Raw genomic sequence first — 22,733 nt, 5'->3', positions numbered from 1 at the left:
GTCGAGTATCCTCAACTTGGGATAGTGGGTCAGAGAGACACATAATTATGGGTGTGTCAACTATTTCAACAGTTCCAAAGTACAAATACCACGCATTGAGGTATTGGACTTTGGGCAGTTCTAGTGTTGTAGCTAATGTAGGCAAATCTTAGTAAGAATTTTATTTCCAAATGATTTTATATGTATGTATGTATATATGTGATTTATCTTTAAGGTCCAAAAATGATTATGCAGGATAAGCCTCCACTTTCATGTGCAATGTGAGGTGAGTTTCTTCTTATTATATTTTATTAATTATTATCAAAAACTCATGTCATTGGGCACCGCAATCTGGTGTATATTTGGTTTTAATTTTTTTTTAAATAAAAGTTATATGTTTGATAAATAAAATTTTAAACAATATGTATAATTTTTTAAATCATGTTAATATGGTAAAAAAATGAATATATCTTAATACTTTAATATCAACTAACATTCTTATAAATTCTATCTATTCCATCAAATAAAATGATTATAAATTCTTACAGATTGATTTCTTGTTTGCTTGGATAATATAAAAAACCTAGTAATTTAAAAATAGGGCATTGAAATTCATATCTCCATAATAAGTCAAGATAGGTCTGATTTCTTAAGAGGAAAATCAAGTCTCTTCTAATGGTTATGAGTCTATGTGTCCTATAAAATATATTTTGTAGAGTTGCAATAAGATTGCAAGTACATATTCTTACAAATTTGTATACATAAGATATGAATTGTAATATTATCACCTATCTACTTATTGTATGCAATGATATTTTTTTAAAATTTATCATTGAATATAAAATAATGGTTTATACTTATTAAGAATGCTTTTGCAATCTAAAAGTATTATATCTCTATTTTCATCAATTATACTTCTACTCATAAATGAGATATTTTTTTGATTCTTGCTATAGTTAATATCTTTTAGTATAATATTATAGATTGTGACTTGCACAACCTATCATTTATTTTCACCTATATTTATAAGATCATAACAAAAAAAAATATATTATTATATTTGGAGTAGTATAATTATTTTTTCTATTGGTTGTAGAAATTTGAAGGATTTTTTTTTTTTTTTTTTTTTTTTTTTGGTATTGGTATATATTTCATTCAAGAATTTTATTTAAGAAGTTTTTTAAAATTATTACCTATTTGATTTCTCATACTTATTTCTATTTACTTCTACTTCATTCAAATTATTTCTATTTATTTAGATAGTATAAATGGCACTTTTGACAATGACTAAAGATATATTTACATGAATACTAAAATACCCAATTAAAGCAAGTAGTTCATAAATATAGCTTAAAATATATTTTATTGTTATATAATGAATATTTTTTAAAAAATAATTTTGTGATTTTATAAAATATTAAAATAGTGATAATTTTTAGAAATTGCTTAAATATAGTTATATAAATCAATGTATCTAGTTACTATTAGTTTTGTATTTAATAACACAAGTTTCTACTAGTATTAATATGTTTGTATGTATGTCCATGTCTATATATATATATATATATATATATTAATATCTTTCTCTTAATAATCTTTTTATTTATTAAATATAGATATATTGTACTTTTAACAACTATCTTATAATAACAATTCAAATTACATTATTTTTGTTTAATTTCTATCACGATCATTAGTACAATTTTATAAAGAAAAAACAAAACATATACAATATAGAAACAATTATTTGTTTCTTTTAAATATACCATAAATATGGTTTGACATTTAAAAGTTATATAATAATATAAAAAATCATCAAGTTAGATTTTAGAAGAAAAAATGTAAATTCCAATACAAAATAGCTTGTTCAAAAAATTATTCTTTAATGGTGATAGAATAAATTGTTAGCAATTTATGGAGTTTCCAAAAAACCATGTAATTTTCTTAATACAGTAAGTTATTGTGCAAATATAAAATATTATTAGCTCTTTGTAGCTGTTCTTTACACTTCTTTATTCCAAAAGTTATCATCTAGAACATAAATCCATATAGTTTATACAATCAATGTAGAGTAGTAATGATGATCCTTCCTACTTTGCACTTGCACAACTCAATAAAGACACAAAAAAATGCAACAAAGTTGTTGTAAGATTTTTTACTTTTGGACTCTTTGTATTCTATAACTTTCAACAACTTAATCTATTTATTATCTTTAATGACCACTTTTCATGAGTCAACTTATTACGTTTTTCTCACAATTTATCTTCTGTTTAATTCTTAAGATTTAAGTCTCTAAATTTAAATAGTAAAACTTTGAATCTTTCCAACATGAAGGTAACCTTTTAATACTAAAAAACTTGATTTTCATTTAAATAAGATCTCTTACAGTTGTGGACATGTGATCCTCCAAAATAGATGTGTTTGACTAAAAGTCACAACCAAATATCAAAAATATAATATCTTCATTATTTATTATCCGAAAATCGCTCCATCTGAGATCTCCAAAACATAAAGATCCTACTTCACACAAAACACACTCCTAAACCCCCATTCTAAGAAACCAACTTAATTATGAAATTGACCAAAATCAGTCTCAAGATATTCTTCATCTACTTCAAGCACTTAGAAACCTCAATGTTATACTCCAAAAATCCAAATTACTTAGTTCCTGAACTCTCTTGACTTCACCTACATAAATCTTTGATATAAGCACTTAAACGAATCTTTCAAATAACAATTACGATAACAACTGTCATTCAAGCAAATATTTGCATTGACCACATTTTTGAAATCAAGATATTCATCATATATATATAAACATATTAATAAGTCCCTATAATTCCATTGTTCATGTTCTATGTCCACTAAACCAAATACAGACACCATGTCGCATTAACATAACAGTATGATCTACCTCAAAAAGCCCTTTACTAAATTGCAAAAACTAGATCGAACTCAACTATTACAAATACATTCATGACCATGACGAAAAATAAAATTTGGCGGCGTACTTTAAATCTATCGATTTCATACGTAATTAAAAAAGAAGAAGCTAACTATCCTAAACTCCTGCAAACTTCTCGACTAACTTATTCAATGTCCTATCGCTCACACAGTACAGGAACTTCTCCTTCTCAAAAAATTCAAAATCATAAAGAAACAGCCCAATCAAATGACTCCGATACAAACACACACACAATTCATACACAAAAGCCAGATCAACAAAACTGATGCAATGCCATTCAAAAAACTACACTACTTTATTCGGCATTTCTACTAAATGCTCCCAAATTTGGACATTGCCTCTACTTTCTGACCCCTCGACGTTAGCCAGAAGCCTCCTGTCTCCACTCCCGCAGCTACATCAACCCCCTACTTCAGCTTTCGGAACAGCTTCGGTGCCGTCTGCAAAACAACATCCACGTCATCGTCCTCAGGCCACTACAGTTCCTCACTTCATCACTTTCACTAACTACGTCCCTCACACCACACACCCACTCATACCCTCGTCGCACCAACTCCGAACTCTCACATATTTCCACCTCGCATTCCTCCCTTGCAAACCCTCAATGCCTCAACGTTCCTCCACCGTCCAACAACTCACATGCCATACTCAATCCTCACAACACCACACCACTTCATCGTTCCCCTCCTCTCAGTTCAGCAACACTTACGCATTTGTCGATGCAACCCCAGTAATCGAAATATTGCCCTGTGCAATGCTTCTGACCCTCTTCATCCTCCTCCACGCGCTTCTCACACGCCTGCCAACCAACCGCCACCAACCATCACCAAATTGCTCGCCATCATCACACTGCCCACCTTTCACATCCCTATTCACACCCATCCCCAGTATGCTCACACCCCTCCACACTCGCTTCACTCGCCCAACTCATTTCCAACTGCATCAACAACTTTCGCCGCCCTCCATCAAACCAACTGCTACTCTCACTCGGGCTTCTCCTAAACCACACCATCCGCCATCCCTTCTTGTCCTCTACTCCACACATTGCACATCCGTGCTGTCACGGCTTTAGCTCCTGTGCCGCATGCGTCCATCATGCACCAAGCCTCCACCGTTCCCGCTTCTAGCACCCGCTGTGGAACTAATGAAAGACCGTCCACGCCCCACTAATACCATACCCCACATCCCTCTCCTCGATCAACACATAAACACACGCACACATGCAGGCAACCACGCACCTGCAACGCCAAAAGCTGCTTCACACACTTCGGTTTGCACGACTCCTCTATTTCCGCCTTTGGGTCCACCACTTCTTCCTCTTCCTCTTCCTCCACTGGGGCCTCTTCCTCTTCTTCTTCCGCTGCTTCCTCCTCGGCAGTTTCTTCCACCTTCTCCTCTGCTACCTCCTCTGGAATCTCCTGAGACTTCTCTTCCACCGCATCGCCCCTGCACAATGCCGTCTCAATCTGCTCAGCTCATACACATCAGCACGGCTGCCAACTTACCGTGGCGTCATCCACCACGCACAACTCTTTGCCCTCACGGACCCACTCCTGCTTACAGTCTGCGTCGCCGCCCACTACCCGAATATTACACCATCACCTCGTCATCCTACCATCCGACACCAAATTCCCTTCACCTCGCATCCACTTACACCTTCACCAACATTCTATCGTGCCACAACCACATCACCACCGTTCGGAACACGGAGACCGTAGTTGCAGAGCCATGCCAGGCGCTCCGTTGCATCCAACCATGTGGTACATCCACCGCGTGACCTCTCGCGCTGTCGTCACTCGTCGAGAAACGGATCAATCCACCACTCCACGTACTTCGCATACCACCCGATGTCCACTTCTACATACGCCTCCGGAAAATGCATACCGGACTACATCCCAGCTCACACAAGCCTCGGAGCGCTTGCACCTACACTACCACGCCTCTCTTACTCTCGCCAACCTCCGATCGCAACTGTGCAACACCTCTGCTTCTCGTTCCGCCAAAACAACTAGACACTTTCTCACACAAGGACGCTGCTCCGCATTCGCACCCTAACCTCGTCAACTAGGTCACTCCAGCTGCCCTCCGAAACCACTCCACCAAGCCCGACTGGCACGAACCCAGCACTGTAGTCAGTGTTACGAGATCCACTCCTGCGCACTGGAAATGCCGCAGTCCGTCGCGATAACCAACTCTAGGGTTCCTCCGCCATCACCACATCCACACTAGAACCCGAGGCACTGCACAAACAACCCACCACGAACGCGATGCAACACTCGGTCCGCGAAACCCCACGCTACACATACGCCTACGCGGTCGCCCACGCACCGTGGATTGCGAGCGCCACACAGGAACACAATCTCCCCCTCGCACCCAACAGTCTCGACATCCCTGCCCTAAAACGGACAAGCCGGCAAGACGACATTCTGGCTCCACAGAGCTCCCGCATCTAGCCGCGCTGCGAACTGGGTGCACGAGCTCCGACTAGAACCGCCACCCTAGAGCCACAACAATCCACCCTTTTCCACCGATTCCAGAGTGCAGGAACGTGCCGAGGCGGGGAGTCCGGAACGAAGCAGCAGAAGCAGTGGCGCAAGATGGGAGGCAAAGTGGGAGGAGCAGAGAAGCGAAGAGAAGGGGAGAGAAGGGCTTACATGATTGATTGGAGAGTGGCAGTAGCAGCTATGGAGAGGAGCGTCACGAGTGCAACGACAATGACGACGAGGAGCACGGGAAGCAGGGGCAGCAAAAACACACTCTGGAATGGGGATGGGCTGCTTGTGATGCGCTCACCCGCGGCACTCACTCCGTCCCTTCTTCGCTCCCTCGCCGGCGCACGTTCGTTGGCCTTTCGCTGCATCCTGTCGTTGGTGCCATCGTCTGTCCCTCGCAGCCTCTTTCTGCTTCCATTGCCTTATTACTCTTTTGCTGTGTGTGTATGTGTGTGTGTGTTGGTTCGTTTGTTTTACTTATTTACTTACCTTCTACATTGCTGGTGTTCGTGGGTTGTGGGTTACTGTTGTTGTTGGTTGTAATTTCTATCTTTTTCAGTCTGCTTGTTTTCCAATTTTTTCTGAGAACATGGAAAATGAAATTTAAAAATGTTGGTAATTCCAATTCATACAACATGTTATTGCTTACAAGTGGTTTAGAGGTTACTAGTGGATGGTATTTGCTCAAGTCACAATTAGGTCATATATGAAATTTCATCGTAATGAGAATCTAAATATGTAAAATAATCTAATAGTTAAAAACAAACATCCGAAATAATTTTTTTGTGAAATTAAAGGAATAATTCCTTCCTTAATTAATTTTTCTTAAGTGGCTTTTTCCTTTAAAATCATTCTTAAAAGCTGACTATATTCATTTAAAAAAAAAAATCTTATTTAAAAAGTTTGACAGTAATACATCAAATTTTTCTAGCTTCATTAACCTTTTATAACTTGTTATCAAATTCCAATTACAAAGCTATTAAACATTGATATTTCAAGCCAGATTTATTAAAATACTATTTATTGGACCAACATTATCTTGATTTTATTAATTTTGGAGCTACAATGTTTTGTATGGTGCAATATGGATGCATTTGTCAAATTTTAAAAATTGTGTAAAAAACATTTATGCAATATAAACAAAACTAAGATTATTCAGGTCTTATAAGAAAAACAATTCTTATTAAACTTACTTGATTTATAAATTTTGAGTAAAAATGTTAACTTTTTTTTCAAATGTGTAAATCAACTGTTTTATTTTTATTTAAAAATTTGTGTTATTTCATATTTGAAAACCTGTAATTTTGTGGCAGTAGTTAAGACATCCAAGAGCAAATAGTTAAAAAAAATAACATTCAAATACTTACTATGAAATTTACACCTTTTAGGAAAAAATTTTAAAAATTGATTTTGTGAACAATGTTTATGTTTGTATTGTGGAAAATTTAAGTATACTATTTAGCATTGTTTTAAAAAAAATCAAACTACAGAACAAAAAAATAATTGTAAAGAAAAAAAGACATTTTAAAATAAGTCTACTTAATTTTTTAAATATGATATATATATATATATATATATATATATATGTATAATTTTAATTTTTTATATTATTTTAATTTTAATTTTAATTATTTTAATATTACATAATATCTTTAATATAAAAAATTAAATATATACATGTAAAATCAATAAATAACTAATATTTATCATTTAAGATTGAAATTTATAAAATTATATCAATAGTAATAATTTAAAATTATATTAGTTTTTATTTAGTGTTACATTTTTTGATTTATTTTTAAAAACAATAATATATAATTATAATTTATATGTATAAAATTCAAATTTTAAATTTTTTATAATAATATTTTTATAAGTCTAATAAAATAGAAATTAAAATACCACCTATATAATACATATTTCTTATTCAAGTGAACTTTCTAAAACATTCCTAAAGCAATATAGGGACTTTAAAGATGTATTAAAACATAGAAATATTCATTTTATACATTTTTCTGAAAAATGCATAATTAGTCTTTAAAATAATCTTAATTTTTATTTATAAAAATTTTCAACTTATTATATAAAATGGTTTTATTTAGACAATATATTGGTATTTTCTTTTAAATAATTTATTCAAAACCAAAATTCCACATAGTTACAGGAATTGATGTAGTATTAAAAAACATGTCTTTAAAAATATATATACTTTATTTTTATTAAAAATTATTAGTGTATATTACAAAAAAAATGTTAAAAATTTTTATCTAAAAAGTCATACAATATGATAAGTTTTTATTTATTAAACTATATATTCCAAATTTGATATCAAAGTTTTAAATTTAATATGTTATTCTTTTTAGTCTACAAGTCTTTCAAGATATTTTATACAATCTGTAAATTACCTTATTATATAATTTTTGAGATGATTATTTTTTTTTATTTAGAGTTTTTTTCTATCTAACCTATAAACGTTTAAAAACATAAATAATAAACTTTTTATTATATTATAAATTTCAAAAATATAATAATATATTCTAAAATTTAAAATTAATTATTTTATAAAATAAAAATAGATTTTTTATAATATATTATTTAAAATAATTTTTTAAAAATAGATTCTTTCTTCCATATTTTCCACATATTTTGGTGGTTTAATTGCTATAATATTGGCTTAGATGAATATAGTCTTGTAGCAACATCATCTGTGACTATGTGTATGTTGTTTTTCTAGCTAAGTGGAGGGGCTCTTAATCAGCTAGGAAATGAGGCTCTTAAATTTATGTTGATTATGCATTTGTATTTGGTTTAATTTGCATAATTTGTGATTAATTTATGGCACTCAATGTGTTGTAAGTAATAGTCTACTTTTATTTGACTATTGTCACATGATGTGGCATTGGGTGCTAAATCTTATCAAATATATGTCATTTGGTTTGGTATAGTAGTTTTCCATCTATTTAGCTTTTCTATTAGTTGATTTTATTAGTCTCAATTGGGATTTGAAGACTTAAATTAAGAAACTCCTTTAACTTGATATTCTTGTCAAGTCAAATCTTCTGAGTGATTTTAGAGAGTAAAAACTTGTATTATAAAGGTTAATTGGACTATGATATTTTAGCCGTTTATTAAAGCTTTAGAATTTTTTTAACATACAATTATACTCTTGGATTTTCCTTTTATGATCTGAAAGATGACTTGATTATATGTAGATTCATTATCTTTTTTTAAGAATGTGTTGGTTGTGCATTTGTATTTGGTTTAAATTACATACTTTATAATTAATTTATAGTACTTAATGTGTTGTATGCAATAATCTTTGTTTATACACCAAGTTACTTTTGTGAAATACAATTCTTTTCAAAAAAGTTTCAAAGACCACAATGCATACTTATAAATAGAATTTATAATTAAGATTCTATATTAATTTTTTGAACAAGGTTATTATCTATTTATTTTATATTTTATTATTTTAGATTATTTATTCTATAAATAGTAAAAGTATCCATAATAATATTTTTCTTCTAATAACTAATTTTGACTTTTGTGTTTTAATTTTTTTCATAAGTTAATACAATCAAAATCTTTTGAATTGAATTTGCTACCAGCTTTAACATATGTTTTAAAAAAAATGATTGTTAGATCTTTGGAACAATTATTTATGATTATATTTTGGAAAGAAAACTATCTATTTATCTGATCATTATTTAGAATTTTATAACTAATTTTGTATAATGTTATTTCAAATAATGTTTACTTTCAACAATATTATTAAGAATTATACTTTAAAAAATTATTATAATAGTAAATATGATAATTTAGCTATTATTTATTTAAATTAAAAAAAATTATTTTTTTGATTTAGATGTTATGAGATTTTTTAGATTTAATCAAATTTTATTTTATAAATTTATAAATTAATAATAAATAAAATATATTTATAAAAATAATAATAAATATATTTGGTTTTTTAATATATATAAAGAAAATTTAAGAATTTTTTTAAAGTCGTAATTAGATTAAAAATATTTTTGAAATGTTAATTTTATTATATGAATAAATTTTAATTATAAAATATTTATTTTAAATCTAATAAATAAATTTAGATAAAAACTTATTTAAGAAATAATAATTAGATTTTATAACATGTACTTATTTTTAATAATATTTTATTTATTAAAAAATTCTAATGGATCTATTTCTATAGAAAAATTTGATACTATAAAATTAAAATTATGATAAGTGTCATATCAAAATTTTAAAATATTTTATTTGAATTTTTATTCTAATGAATTTATTTTTAAAATTTATATATAAATGAAAATTTAAATATTAAATATTAAATATTTGATAGTCTTTTGTATAAAAGAAGGAATCTTCAATCTTTATGAATAGATGAGGCATGCCTAGAAGACTTTTTCTAACAATGACAAATATACTCTTGTGTTAGAAAAATCAAAATAAGTGGAGTCAAGTATGCCATATGCCTCCATATTGGCATTGTTCACATAATAACATGATAGCAATCCCTCCATTCTTTCTACATAGAAAACAAGGAAGACCATTTGGTATAACTACTAGTTTTGGATGTACAAAATCATTAATAAGAAGATAAGAAGGAGTATAATTCTTTGAATGTTCTCAATACTCTTGTCCATCGTTGCCTATATGTAATAAAATACTATTTGGTAATACATCCTTGATACAAATAATTGTGGATCTTGTTTTAGTATTAAGTATTATAAATACATCATATTGCAAAGGCTCCTAATGTCCTTTTAAACATCTTTTCAAGTGAGATTAATTAGATTTGCTACAAATTCAAGCAAATCATATGATATTACAATGTTTAAAAATAAATATTTTTTTTATAGCCAAAAGAATAGCTTTTTTAAAGAACTTTGCTTAATCATATAGATATTGAGCTTAAATATTAAGATCATCTAAGTCCACAATTAGAGCTAATTTTTCATATGTTAAGCTTAGTAGGATTGGCATCAAAGACATGAATCTTAAAAAACTAAAAGATCAATATACTCTTATGTCACTTGAAAAGACTAGAGAATCATTCAAAGATAGTATAATATTGAATTAGAATGGCTACTATCAAAGATAAGAAGACTAGAAAGTCTTAAAATAAGACTAAAGACTAAAAAAATATTGACAAGAGTAAAAAAGGCTTTATTTTTGCTTCCATATATACTATCTAATTAAGAGCTATGTAGCAACATTCTATAAGACCTCTAATACATGTTTAATTTGTAAAACACATGTCTTAACTTGCGAGATAAGTTTCCTAAATGCATGCCTTATTCTTAGCTTGTATTACAAGCTACCTACATGTGTGACACATGACTAACTTATTGGCTAAGTTTCTAACCTACATATTAATTATAAACATGTATAAAATCAAATATGTATCTATAAAGCTTTTAAGAAGCTTTACTATAAAATAATATCAAATCTACTTACATTTATCTTCTATCAAATACTTTATATATATATATATATATATATATATATATATATTATCTCTCTTTTTTAGAGATGAATTCTACTAAGAGCAATCATTATATTTTGAGAAAGTCTAAGATGTAGCAAATTGTGTTTGTCACATACTCTAATCTTTGTTTCTCTTGAAGGTGATTGATATATCTTCTCAGCCATTGATAGTGCCCTATACTAAGATGGAAAGATCTTCTTATTATTTAATCATTGTTGAGTACTTTATAACTCCATCCAAATAAAAGATTTGAAATACCATTAGAAGTTGTTCTTATGTCTATTAAAATCACCAAATATTGGAAGTCTGTTCTAAGGTTGTAATACCAAATATATTATATCTTACTATCTATTCAAAAAAGAACATGTTATACTTGAGGTCTTTATTTCTATTATGTGGTCTTGAAGATTGTGACAATTGCAATATCTTATTCAAAAAGTTAGCAAATAATAATTCTTGAATATAATTTGTTTGATATTATTTGTCTATATCCTAAACACTTTAATTATATAAAAACTATAAATAAGGATAGAAAGTAGAATGATATTTTTTCTAGATCTTGTTTCTTTTATAGTAAAGATTTGATATTCTTTATCTTGATTTTGATGGATGTTGTCAAAGAAAAGCATCAAACTTCTTTGTTGTATTTGCAAGGTTTTTTACTAGCTTGTTGTCGATTCATTAACATTATATCTACATCAATAAACAAGTTATTCCAACTTATTTATGCGTTGCTTTGAATCTAAGACTTCTTCTACCTTGAACTTTTGATCATTATCTACTTCAATTAAAAAAAGTAGTATTTTTCTACTTTCTAAGATATTCATTATCTTATGTGATTCAATAAAAGACAGATAGAATAAAAGATGGATCTTTATAGACTCCAAAAGATTTAATTGGTAAGCAATTAAAATGATTTGTTCATAAGAAAGAATTGGTCTAAACCTATTGTAATCCAACTTGTCATAAGAGTGATTAGTCTTGATATTACGACAAAGTAACCACACCTTATTGCTAATATAAAATTGAGGTTGCTCTTTGTAATAGGCATGTGAATTGGACTTTTATCATTCTTAAGCTTATTTTAATTCTATCTTTATTGTTACATACAAATCAGATAAGTAATTTTTCAAATCTTCTACAATAAGATTATCAACTTTTGTAAAGTCAAAAGCATCAAGTTATGGATGATAATCATAATTTTTTTTTTTTTTTTTTTTTTTTATTAAATAGAAAAATCTATCATATTATTATAAATAAACTTTGCCAATGAAAAAAGAGTTTTCAAATCATCTTGTTGGTAGTTGATGGTACACCTCAAATACTACTATAAAAATTGATTTACATGGTATGTTTGTCCATCAATTTGAGGATGAAAAGCCAAAGTTAATTTCATACCCACCTTTATAATCTTGAAAAGAATTTTTTAAAAACTTGATACAAATTAAATCCTCCTATTCAATATAATATCCTTAGACAATTTATAATAGTAATTGGTGTTGTCAAGAAAAATCTTAATTTTTTCTTCATCACTAATAGATTTTGTATATTATAAAAAATATGCCATCTTGATAAAATAATATTATAATATAATACTATTAATAGATAAAAGTATGAAGAAAATATTCTAATATAAAAGATTTTATTTCAAAATATTGTAGTAAATCATCTTAGAAATATAGATAATAATCAAAAGGTAATAAAACTAAAAATTTACAAAGTAGGATTTTACTTACTTTGTAGAATCATAAATAAAAAAATAAGATAGATTAGAAAAATAAGAATATAGGCATATGAGAAAGAGAATTAAAATGTAATTTTAGCAAAAATTACTTCAAAAAAAGAAAAATTGATACTTAAAAAGGATCAATTGCTAATCTAGATCAAAATCAAATCATAAGGTACAAAAATACAAACCTACAACAATTTCAGGATTTTTTTACAAATCATAGAGTAGAATTTGAGAGAAGACCTTATAACGTTTCTTTAAGCATGAATTTTGAATAATTTGAGTTTGTAATGAGTTTGTAAGAGCTTTGCAAAACCAAGGTAGTTTTGGTGAATTTGATATTGTGAAATAAAAAAAATTACATTTATAAGAATTTTGTGAGTTTAGTAATAGATCTATTGTTAAAAATTTGTAGATTTGTAATTATAGTTGTTTTTATTGCATGTTGTAAATTTGAGCATAATCAAATAATTAGATTGAAGGTTATTGAAGTTTAAGTAGGTTGAAATCTCAAAAATAGAATATTAAAGATCAGTAAGGGTTTTTAAGATCTTTAACAATTTATCACTTGAATTGAGATAAAACTTATGTATGTAGATAATAGACTTGATTTTCAACATATTTGTGAATTTTGAAAAGGATTTAATAATAGAATTAAGAAATTTTATCTTAAGAAGATTGGCATCAAGATTGAAAAAGGAGATTGGTTAATACTTGAGTAGATTTTAGAATTCGTCTTTTATTTGATAAATTTTATCTTCTTAAAAAATATTTTACTTGATGCAATATTAATTGTTGAGAGGTATAAAAAATTTGAGTTGATCAATGATTTGATTGTTAGTTATGGAGGTTTTAATCTGCCATAGGATTTGTAAAGAATTTATTTAAGCTTTAGAGTTGGTTTAAGGTCTAGAATTTGATTAATATTTATTTATATTTGTCTAAGATTTTTTTAATATTTTTTTAGGATTTGATTAGGATTTTTTTAAAATTTGATTAAGATTTGTCTAATTTTTTTTAGAATTTGTTTATTATTAGATTAAAAATTTTCTAAGATTTTATTGAGATTTTAATTTTTTTAATATTTGATTAAAATTTTTATAGGATTTATCTAAGATTTGTTTAAGATTCAATTAAAATTTAATTAAAATTTAATTAAAATTTATTTAAAATTTAATTAAAATTTATTTAAAATTTAATTAAAATTTATTTAAAATTTATTTTTATTTTTTTAATAAATTATTTAAATTTTTAATTAAACTTGATCAATATTTGATTATATTTTTTAAGCTTTAATTGTAATTTATATATGATTTTATTAAAATTATTAGGACTTGTTATTGCAATTTCTATTTAATTTTTTTAGCTAAGTACCAAGTACATTCTCAAAGAAGACTTCACATAATATGACAACTATCTACTATCACAAAATTAGAATCATAAGAACTTGAGATTAAAAAATCTATGATAAAATCCATAGAAACAAAAGATTGTGGCTGTTTTGAAATAAATAATGGTTGAAGAAGATGATAAGGTCAAATATGAGGAGTTTTTGATCTTGAATAAACATCACATGATTATACAAAGTCTTTGATTGTCTTTTCTACATGAAGCCATCAAAAATCTCTATGTATTAGTTCAAAGTCTTATTATATCTAAAATATCTAAATGTTGGAAAGTTATGATGAGTTTGAAGAATACATCATTGTGCTTTATCTTCTAGAATTTATAATGGTTTTTAAAAATAGAATAGATTATTTTAAAATTCAAACTTGAAAATATCATGAGACTTAAAATAATTATTTTTAATATCATAAATAAGAAGATTAGATAACATATTTGATTGAACTTGCTTGAAAAAAATTGTATTAATAGTTAATATTTAATTTATTACTTTAAGATGAAAATACTTTGGCTTCAAGAGAATTATTTTTTTGTTAATCAAATGCTGCAATTCTTTCTTTAGATATAAGATAAAGATGTTTAAAAAGAAAATTTGACAAACCTTATTTTTTTTAGTCAATAAGTAATCTTCAAATCAAATCTTCATAAAGACATGCTTTAGCAAGCTTTGCAATGATTTAAAATACATATTGATATGAAATACTTGAGGTTCTTATGATATATATATATATATATATATATATATATATATATATATATATATATATATATATATATATGGCAATTGGATTAAAAGTTCTTTCTAGATAATGCCACTATATTTGAAATGAATTTGTGATTGCAAAAAATTCTTTATCATGGATCTTGTACTTGATCTTGATTGCTAAAAATTCCTTGAAATAGAAAGCTATTAAGTTGAGCTTGTTATTTACTCCTATTGATGACAATATTGTATCTATTGTAAAGTTTAATACATCTATTTTCATAAAAAATGTCTTTAAAAATTTGATGCAATATAAGATTGGTATATAAATGAATGTTATCTTTAAGTCTTCAAAATATGCTTTAGCTTCTTTGCTCAACTCAAATTTGTCTTTAGAAGTCAAATATGTAAGAAGAATCATAATTTGAGAAAAGTTTTTGTAAAAATCTAATAATAATTAGCAAATTCTAAAAAATATTATACATCTTTAATTATTTTTGAGATCTTTCAATCTATGATAGACTAAATATTCTTAAGTTTTATCATAAGGTCATTGTTTGAAATAAATTATCTTAAGAAATAAATTTAAGTAGTATGAAATATACACTTTTCCATCTTGGTATATAATCTTGTATTTTTTAGTTTTTATAACATACTACAAGTATAAAATTTATGCTCTTTTATGTTTTTATAATAGATTAAAATGTTGTCTAAATAAAAAATAAAAAAATCATTAAAAAATTATAAAAGATATTATTTATAATATATTATAAAGAAACTAGTGCATTCATGAATCCAAAAGACATGATGTTATATTTGAAATGCCCATACCTAGTTCAAATTGTAGTTTTTCATTCATCTTTTTCTATTATACAGGCTAGATTTTTTGCTCCTTGTAGATCTATATTTTTATATATGTTTGTTTGATTTAATTGATCAAAAAGTCTTAAAATCAAAGATAAAGGATATATATATTTGTCATGGTAATTTTGTTGAGTTTTTGATAGTCTATACACATTTCCAAAGATTTGACATTATTTTTCCACAAGTAAGATATGAGCCTTTATTAAAGATTTAGAATGGCATAAAAAGTTCTTATCTAAGTTCTTATAAATATATTTTTTAAGTACAACCAACACATTTTGTAATAAGCTATAAATTGGTCCAAATGGTGATTATGCTCTTTCTTGAAGATCAACAGAATAGTTATAAGAATGATACTTTAGAAGAGTATACATATATATATATATATATATATATATATATATATATATATATATATATATATTTTCAAAAATATCTTGATAATATTAATATTGGCTTGAAATTCTATTTGAAATCTTTTTTCATATTGAAAATAGATATGGCATATATATCAAAAGTTAATCCTTATTTTACAACATGCATGAAAGCTCATGCATCTACTAAAAAATAATATTCATTATTTTGAGAGGTTTGGTGTCTCTCAAAATAAAACAATCAAATAGAAGTAACAAAAATTAGATTATATGTATAGTCAAATAAGGTCAATGACGTAGCAATTCAGTACTTGTGATAAGTAATTTCCTTTAAAATGAGAGTTTTTATTGTTTTGCAAGGTGTCAAATACAAATGTGATTGAAAATAACAATGCTCTAACTTAATCAAATATTTTGATATAACTTTATACAAGTAATTTTTGTGTACATATAAAACTATAGTTAAGGAATATCTACAATAGTTATCTATAAAACTAAATCAAACTAAAACCACTTATTATACACTACGAGTTCTACTACCTTTGTCACAATACTATAAAATTTTAAAAACCATGTTACCAAAATATGAATATTCAAATCACAATGACAAATTTGTATATTTCATTCATACATTTTTAATATACGATGCAAGACTCTGCTTGATTATTTCAATTTGTGGAGCCGGAATTTTGATCTCACATTCACTTGTGTCCTTTCTGATTCGTGGTGACCACGCTGTCATAAGAGCATTCGTTTCTTCCCAAACAGGAGGTTCATTCTCTTCGATCTTCCAATGCAAACCTCTCTCCCTATCCCAACCTGTATAGAACTGTTGTACATCCACACTTCTTAAGGTTGGATGAAAATACTGAATGAGAATGTAGTTTGGCTTCTCAGGATTACAATCTGGGTTTGACAAAGCCCTAGCTATCCACACTGGTTGTATTTCACCTTCTGTAGGTCGAATTGCAACAAAATATCCTTCTCGAACATCTCGACCTACCCTAAAAGATGGTTGTGGGCGACCTCTCAGAGGACCAACATATGGATCATCTTCTCCAAATTCCTCATGATCCTCGCCATCATCTGATAATTGATCTGCAAGATTGTCTCTCACACGGATAATTGGCCAAAAATCTTCTCTCAAAACATTACAAGGAATGATTGATTCATGCAATGCATCCTTCACGTTACGCCAATACACCACCAAATGCTCATACCGTCTTCGATACTCTCCAGTGACATCAACATTGCACAAATCCTCCCAATATTTCACAAACTCTGATATTCCTTTCTCAATATCCTCCACACCTCTCATTATACGTTGTGGAACAGGCGATGGCTCACCACGAGGCCACAAACTACATCCCTGTGCATCCTCTTTCCAAATTTTAATGCCTGCTCCTTCCTCTCCTAGCCACTCTACATCAGTACAAAACAATTTGTATTTCATTTTTGGACACCCTGTTGCATCCAAGTAAAATTTGACTTGTTGTGGTTTTGTGTGACCTATAAGAACTTCACTTTTGTCTAAAATGGATCCAAGTATAAAAATTTTAAAATCCGGCACCTCCTCGATAAGATGAGGGATAGTGGGAATAGATTCCATGTCCATGAACGACTTCATAAGTGCAGGGATAGTAGGGAAGTTCTCTTTCTTCAGAAGCATGCTCCATCTTCCAAATAAGGCGTCGATGTCATCATGTGTATGTCCTACTATCATGAAATTTACATACACTTCGCGAAAGATCCGCTTTGCCACAAGTAGGGACCAAAAAGCAAAAATATATCTATTTTTGTCCTCTCCTATGGCATTATCCATTTGCACATTCAAAATGGGTGGCAACGGTGTTGCTCCTACTAATCTCTCAGGTTGTGGATCTAGTGATGTTTTGCACATCTCCGCACCCTTGAGAATGCTACGAAATAGAGCTGTGGATCCAGAGCCCAAAAATAATTCTCGAAAAGATGATTTTGGAGGTTCCTCCAAATCACGCAACAACTTTGTCATCGATTCAATAGTATAATTTGAATCATGGGGAAAGATATCCAATCCATAATGAGCATAACGCACGTCACTGTGTCCATGAGCAATCATGCCTGTCACAGATACAGGTAGCTTCACCAAAGCATCCAATTCTTTGTTTTTATGTGAAAATATCGGAGATGCAGTTTTGGCATGATCCATCTTGTCATGCATGATTGTCACGCACTCATCGGGATAAGTTTGCGAGTAGTATCGCTTAGCATAATAGTACTCCCTATGAGCACGAGCAATACCAAGATGTTTCTCCAACTTCCTCGTCCACTTCATAGCCTGTTCAAATCCTCCAATGGCATCCTTCCTTAGCTCTTTGTACTTGTCGCAGGTACCACATCGTGCAAAATTATCTCCGGGTCTTTTGACATCGAATTCTGGAAACCTAGATGCTCTGATCTTGCTCAAGTTTGAAGAAGAGACCTCCCTCAATCCAAAAGCAGTATTAACTTCGTTGATTTTTGGAATTTGATCTTTCCATTGAAAGGTAGCTAGGAGAATCATCGAAACCATCTTCTCCCCAGATTTTCTACTGTGAGTACGATGTGGCATGTGATCTGCCTCCTTCTCGAGGATACACTTCAACGTAGCTGTCGCTTATTCAGTGTGCTTCCTTGGCTTCGGTAATCCAGTGTTGCCATGGTCCCTCGCCTCCCGATTAGCTTTTACATATGCTTGGTAGTGGTAGAATGTTGCTTCTGATACCCCAGAAATATGCATCCATGCACGCAAGCACATGGTGATCCCCTCCACTGTCACCATCTTCCGCCCGCCTGCATCTCTATAAACCGCCCTATGCACATCTAACTACATATGGGCTCTGAACTAGAATGTAGATCTATTATACATTCGCTCGCGGAATGATTTAATCTTCTCTCTTGGAAAAGGCTGCACACAGTTCCTCATACAGCACACTTTACTTGATACCAAGTTGATAGACTCTTCGTTGAGGAGTTTTTTGTACTTTAGAGGTGACTCTTGAGAGGGATTTCGGATACCATTCATATATGGCCTTTTGGACTTTGAGAGCGCCGAGTTTGCCCAAGCTGCGTGCAATTGATTGAAGTTATCCTTAGCCTCGTGGTCGTGGAGACTAGCACCATGGCAATGGACTAGCTTTGTAGGCCACGCCACAAGTGCGTACACAAGATCTTGGGGGATGTCATCTTGGGAATGAGTTTTGCAAATGTGGACTGCGACCTGAGTGTCACCAAGAGGACCATTAGCGCCGAGCACAAGATCAGAATTAACACTATGGCATGTACCCTCGCCTACCAATTTTCCATGTGCATTATAGAGGGTCACACACTTCGTAATCCACAGACGCCGAGGAAGTCCTTCGCACTCGGGAACTGCAGGACTGATGGATTCAGCGTCCTCAAAATTATCCCCTGATGAATGAGCCATGTACACTTTATATTCCAAAGTGTTTACGAGTCCTCTGGACAAAAACAACCACTTCATCAAAACGATGAAAGAAACCTTACGCCAACATCCAGACACAAGAGGCAGTATTCATACTTATCAGATCGAGTCGATCTGATTAGCGGACATGTATGGATGAGAAAAAATTGTACAAAGCAAAACGATGAACCACATTTCAGTGAATGCCAATTTCCGAATGGCAGCGCACATCTCCGCACTGATAAGAATACGTGACACGAACATCAGCTCGAGTCGAGCTGATAATGGATGTTAGAATTCACTCACAAGGACGTACCCGACGTCTAATTGAACCAGCTCAACTGAAGTTGATTATGGACATTGGTTCTCCAATACGAGGGCGTAATAGAGCACTCAGAAAATCAGCTCGACTCGAGCTGATTCAGATTGTCAATTATTTAAAGGAGGACGAACTAGACCTCACACAGAATCAGCTCGATTCGACTTGATTCTGGATACTGGTCTTCAATAACGAGGACGAACTGGACCTCACACAGAATCAGCTCGATTCGACTTGATTCTGGATACTGGTCTTCAATAACGAGGACGAACTAGACCTGTCATTGAATCAGCTCGAATGCAGCTGATTCTAGCTGTTAGTTTTCTTTAACGAGGATGTTCTGGACCTCTCAGAGAATCAGCTCGACTCGATCTGATTCTAAACGTTTGTTTTCAGTATTGACGACATAATACACCTCTCAGAGAATCAGCTCGACTCGAGCTGATTGTTGACATTAATACTTTTGAATGAAGACGTAATGGACGTCTCAAAGAATCAGCTCGACTCGAGCTGATTTTAGATTTTTGAAAATAATAAAAATGACGAACTGGACCAATCATAGAATCATCTCAACTTGAGCTCATTCTATACAAAAAAATTTAATACCAAGGATGCATGGGACCTTTCAGAAAATATGGACCTCTTAAAGAATCAGCTCGGCTCGATCTGATTCTGAACGATTGTTTTTAGTACCGAGGACGTAAATTACCTCTCAAAGAATCAGCTCGACTCGAGCTGATTGTTGACCTTAATACTATTAAATGAAGACGCACTCGACGTCTCAGAGAATCAGCTCGACTCGAGCTAATTCTAGACAACAATTTTCAATAACAAGGACGTATTGGACCAATCAAAAATTTTGGACCTCTCATAGAATCAGCTCGACTCGATCTGATTCTGAACGTTTGTTTTCAATATCGACGACGTAATACACCTCTCAGAGAATCAGCTCGACTCGAGCTGATTGTTGACATTAATACCTTTGAATGAAGACTTATTGGACGTCTCAGAGAATCAGCTCAACTCGAGCTGATTTTAGGTGATTGTATTCAATAACAATGACGTAGTGGACCTTTCATAGAATCAAGTCTACTCCAATTGATTCTTGACAATAGTTTTGAACAACGAGGACGTATTGGACCTTTCAAAAAATCAGCTCGAGTAGAGCTGATTTCCATAGCACATATTATAAATTATCAGAGAGACATAGTTATAAAGCGAGTCATCTGTACTATTGCGGAATTGTATGGGTATGTGTTACTGTAGCAGGACAAGATTGTACCGAATTCTGGATGAACAGTACTATATTGAAAAAAAATGCCCCTCCGCATCATTAGGTCATTGCAAGACCTCACTCGACTAAAATGTAATAAACGAGAGCACAAAGAGAAGACTAATCCATACATTACTCTTGCTGGGGGATGACCGCAACAGCCCAAACGGCTGGACATAAAGACGTACAAAACATAAGAAGAAAACCAACACAATGGGCAACATCGGAACCCGCTTCAATTCAGACATTGAAGCTCACCTAAAAATTGGAAATTGCAAGTACAGAGAATGAGAGCAAAATTAATTCTAGCGCTCGTGCATTATCAATCGTAAGTAGACAAACAAAGGGACGTTCGGAGGGCATACCACTTGGACACTGGAGATCGACTAAGCCGCCAAATCGAAGAACGTAGCTAGTGTGCGAGCAAAGAGGAATGCAAAACATAGGATTGACATCGGCAGAATTGACTCTATGAGAATGCAGTCAACGCAGCCCACCTACCCTGGGCACGACGTTATCCATCGTCGATCCTCCACAGCAGATCTGAACCGTCCATCGCAATAGACAGGGGCAAAGCCAAAGATCCAGGCACGGTTCGATACTTGGGTGTCGAGGGTATGGGACTGCAGGGCAGGACTCCGTGGAAAATTGATGCTGACAGGACATCAATCGGGATGTGAGATGCGGATTTCTAAAACGTTCATATTTCAAGTTCAATTTTGTATGCTACTTCATATATCAATTATCTTGCTATGACATTTTATTCTTTGATAAGTGATAAAATGATTATATGAAAGAAGGACAAGTGAATTACTTGTTCGTTTAATCCTTCATTGCAAATGTGTGCATACCTCTAAAAGTAAATATGATTTAGATATTTTATGTGTCGATATGTAATCATCTTAAATGCATAGCATTGACTATATTTATATGATTATGTCGTAAAAGAAAAACTAAAATAAAACATATTAAGTAATAGTCCTTGTATTATGCATATCTTGTATAAATTATTGCGCATGTCAATAATATCAACATTCGTTAAATTGAGTCTTTTCATAGTCTTAATTTAATACTGATCTTATATCTGTAATTGATTTTTTGATTGATCTTATATTTTTAATTGAAATTTTTATTATAGATGAAAAAGTTATCCTCGACTTGAGATTAATTTATAAAAAGAAAGGATAATTTAAAATAATAAAGGATAATTTATAAACATGATATGAATATATTATGGAATTTTGAAGTTTATAGGTTAATGTGAGTAGTATAAGTAATCCGTTGTCGTGGGGTTAGTCACATTAGTCACATTAGTCACATTTGATTTGGGAACTTCAAAATTCCTTATTTTATTCATGTACTAAAAGTAAACTATTCATTAGACGTTCAAAATGAATGAATGTCTTGAATGTGATACTTGAGTAATTAATTAGTATTTTTTTATTCACATTGATTCAAGTTTTGAGAATGAAATGGAAGAAAAGGTAGTATTTGCAATGACATGAATGGTTTTTTGATTAAGAAATTGGAGTAGATGAAAAAGGTTGGAAAATTTAAAATAATCATGTAAATTAAAATTATCCTTTTTAAAAAACTTTACATATACAACCAAATGCAATCCACTGATTGTATTAGTTCGACCTGCTAGTGCGAAGAATTGGTTTTATTTAAAGGCATGTTTTGTTT

The 22,733-nt window shown here is 30.7% G+C and overlaps 1 protein-coding gene across 2 annotated transcripts; it reads right to left on the bottom strand.

Moving 5' to 3' along the window:
- Positions 1-3,220: 3,220 nt before the first annotated feature.
- LOC112277673 (uncharacterized) lies at positions 3,221-5,819 on the bottom strand. 2 transcript variants are annotated; one of them, XM_024510265.2, is made up of 4 exons: positions 5,599-5,819; positions 4,183-4,390; positions 3,654-3,743; positions 3,221-3,384 (listed from the first exon to the last, which is right to left on the bottom strand). In XM_024510265.2, the coding sequence occupies exons 1-4, from the start codon at positions 5,802-5,804 to the stop codon at positions 3,352-3,354; spliced, it is 537 nt and encodes a 178-aa protein (XP_024366033.1). In that variant the 5' UTR covers positions 5,805-5,819; the 3' UTR covers positions 3,221-3,351. The 2 variants fall into 2 exon arrangements, with proteins under 2 accessions (XP_024366033.1, XP_090104136.1); XM_090248010.1 differs by lacking the exon at positions 5,599-5,819 and adding an exon at positions 4,599-4,981.
- Positions 5,820-22,733: the final 16,914 nt, after the last annotated feature.

Source organism: Physcomitrium patens, chromosome 26 (genome assembly GCF_059467195.1).
Source record: "Physcomitrium patens ecotype Gransden chromosome 26, ASM5946719v1, whole genome shotgun sequence".
Classification (NCBI taxonomy): Eukaryota; Viridiplantae; Streptophyta; class Bryopsida; order Funariales; family Funariaceae; genus Physcomitrium; species Physcomitrium patens.
Note: the sequence above shows the minus strand (reverse complement) of the source record. Positions and strands in the feature narration are given on the sequence as shown.

Bases quoted from the DNA above. Each gene is read 5' to 3' on its own strand.
- LOC112277673 (XM_024510265.2), bottom strand. From the start codon at position 5,804: ATGCAGCGAAAGGCCAACGAACGTGCGCCGGCGAGGGAGCGAAGAAGG. The intron at 4,391-5,598 runs GTAAGCCCTTCT...GGCATTGTGCAG, and splicing joins GCCACTCTCCAATCAATCAT to GGGCGATGCGGTGGAAGAGA. The intron at 3,385-3,653 runs GTAAGTGTTGCT...GTTGTTTTGCAG, and splicing joins GGGGTTGCATCGACAAATGC to ACGGCACCGAAGCTGTTCCG.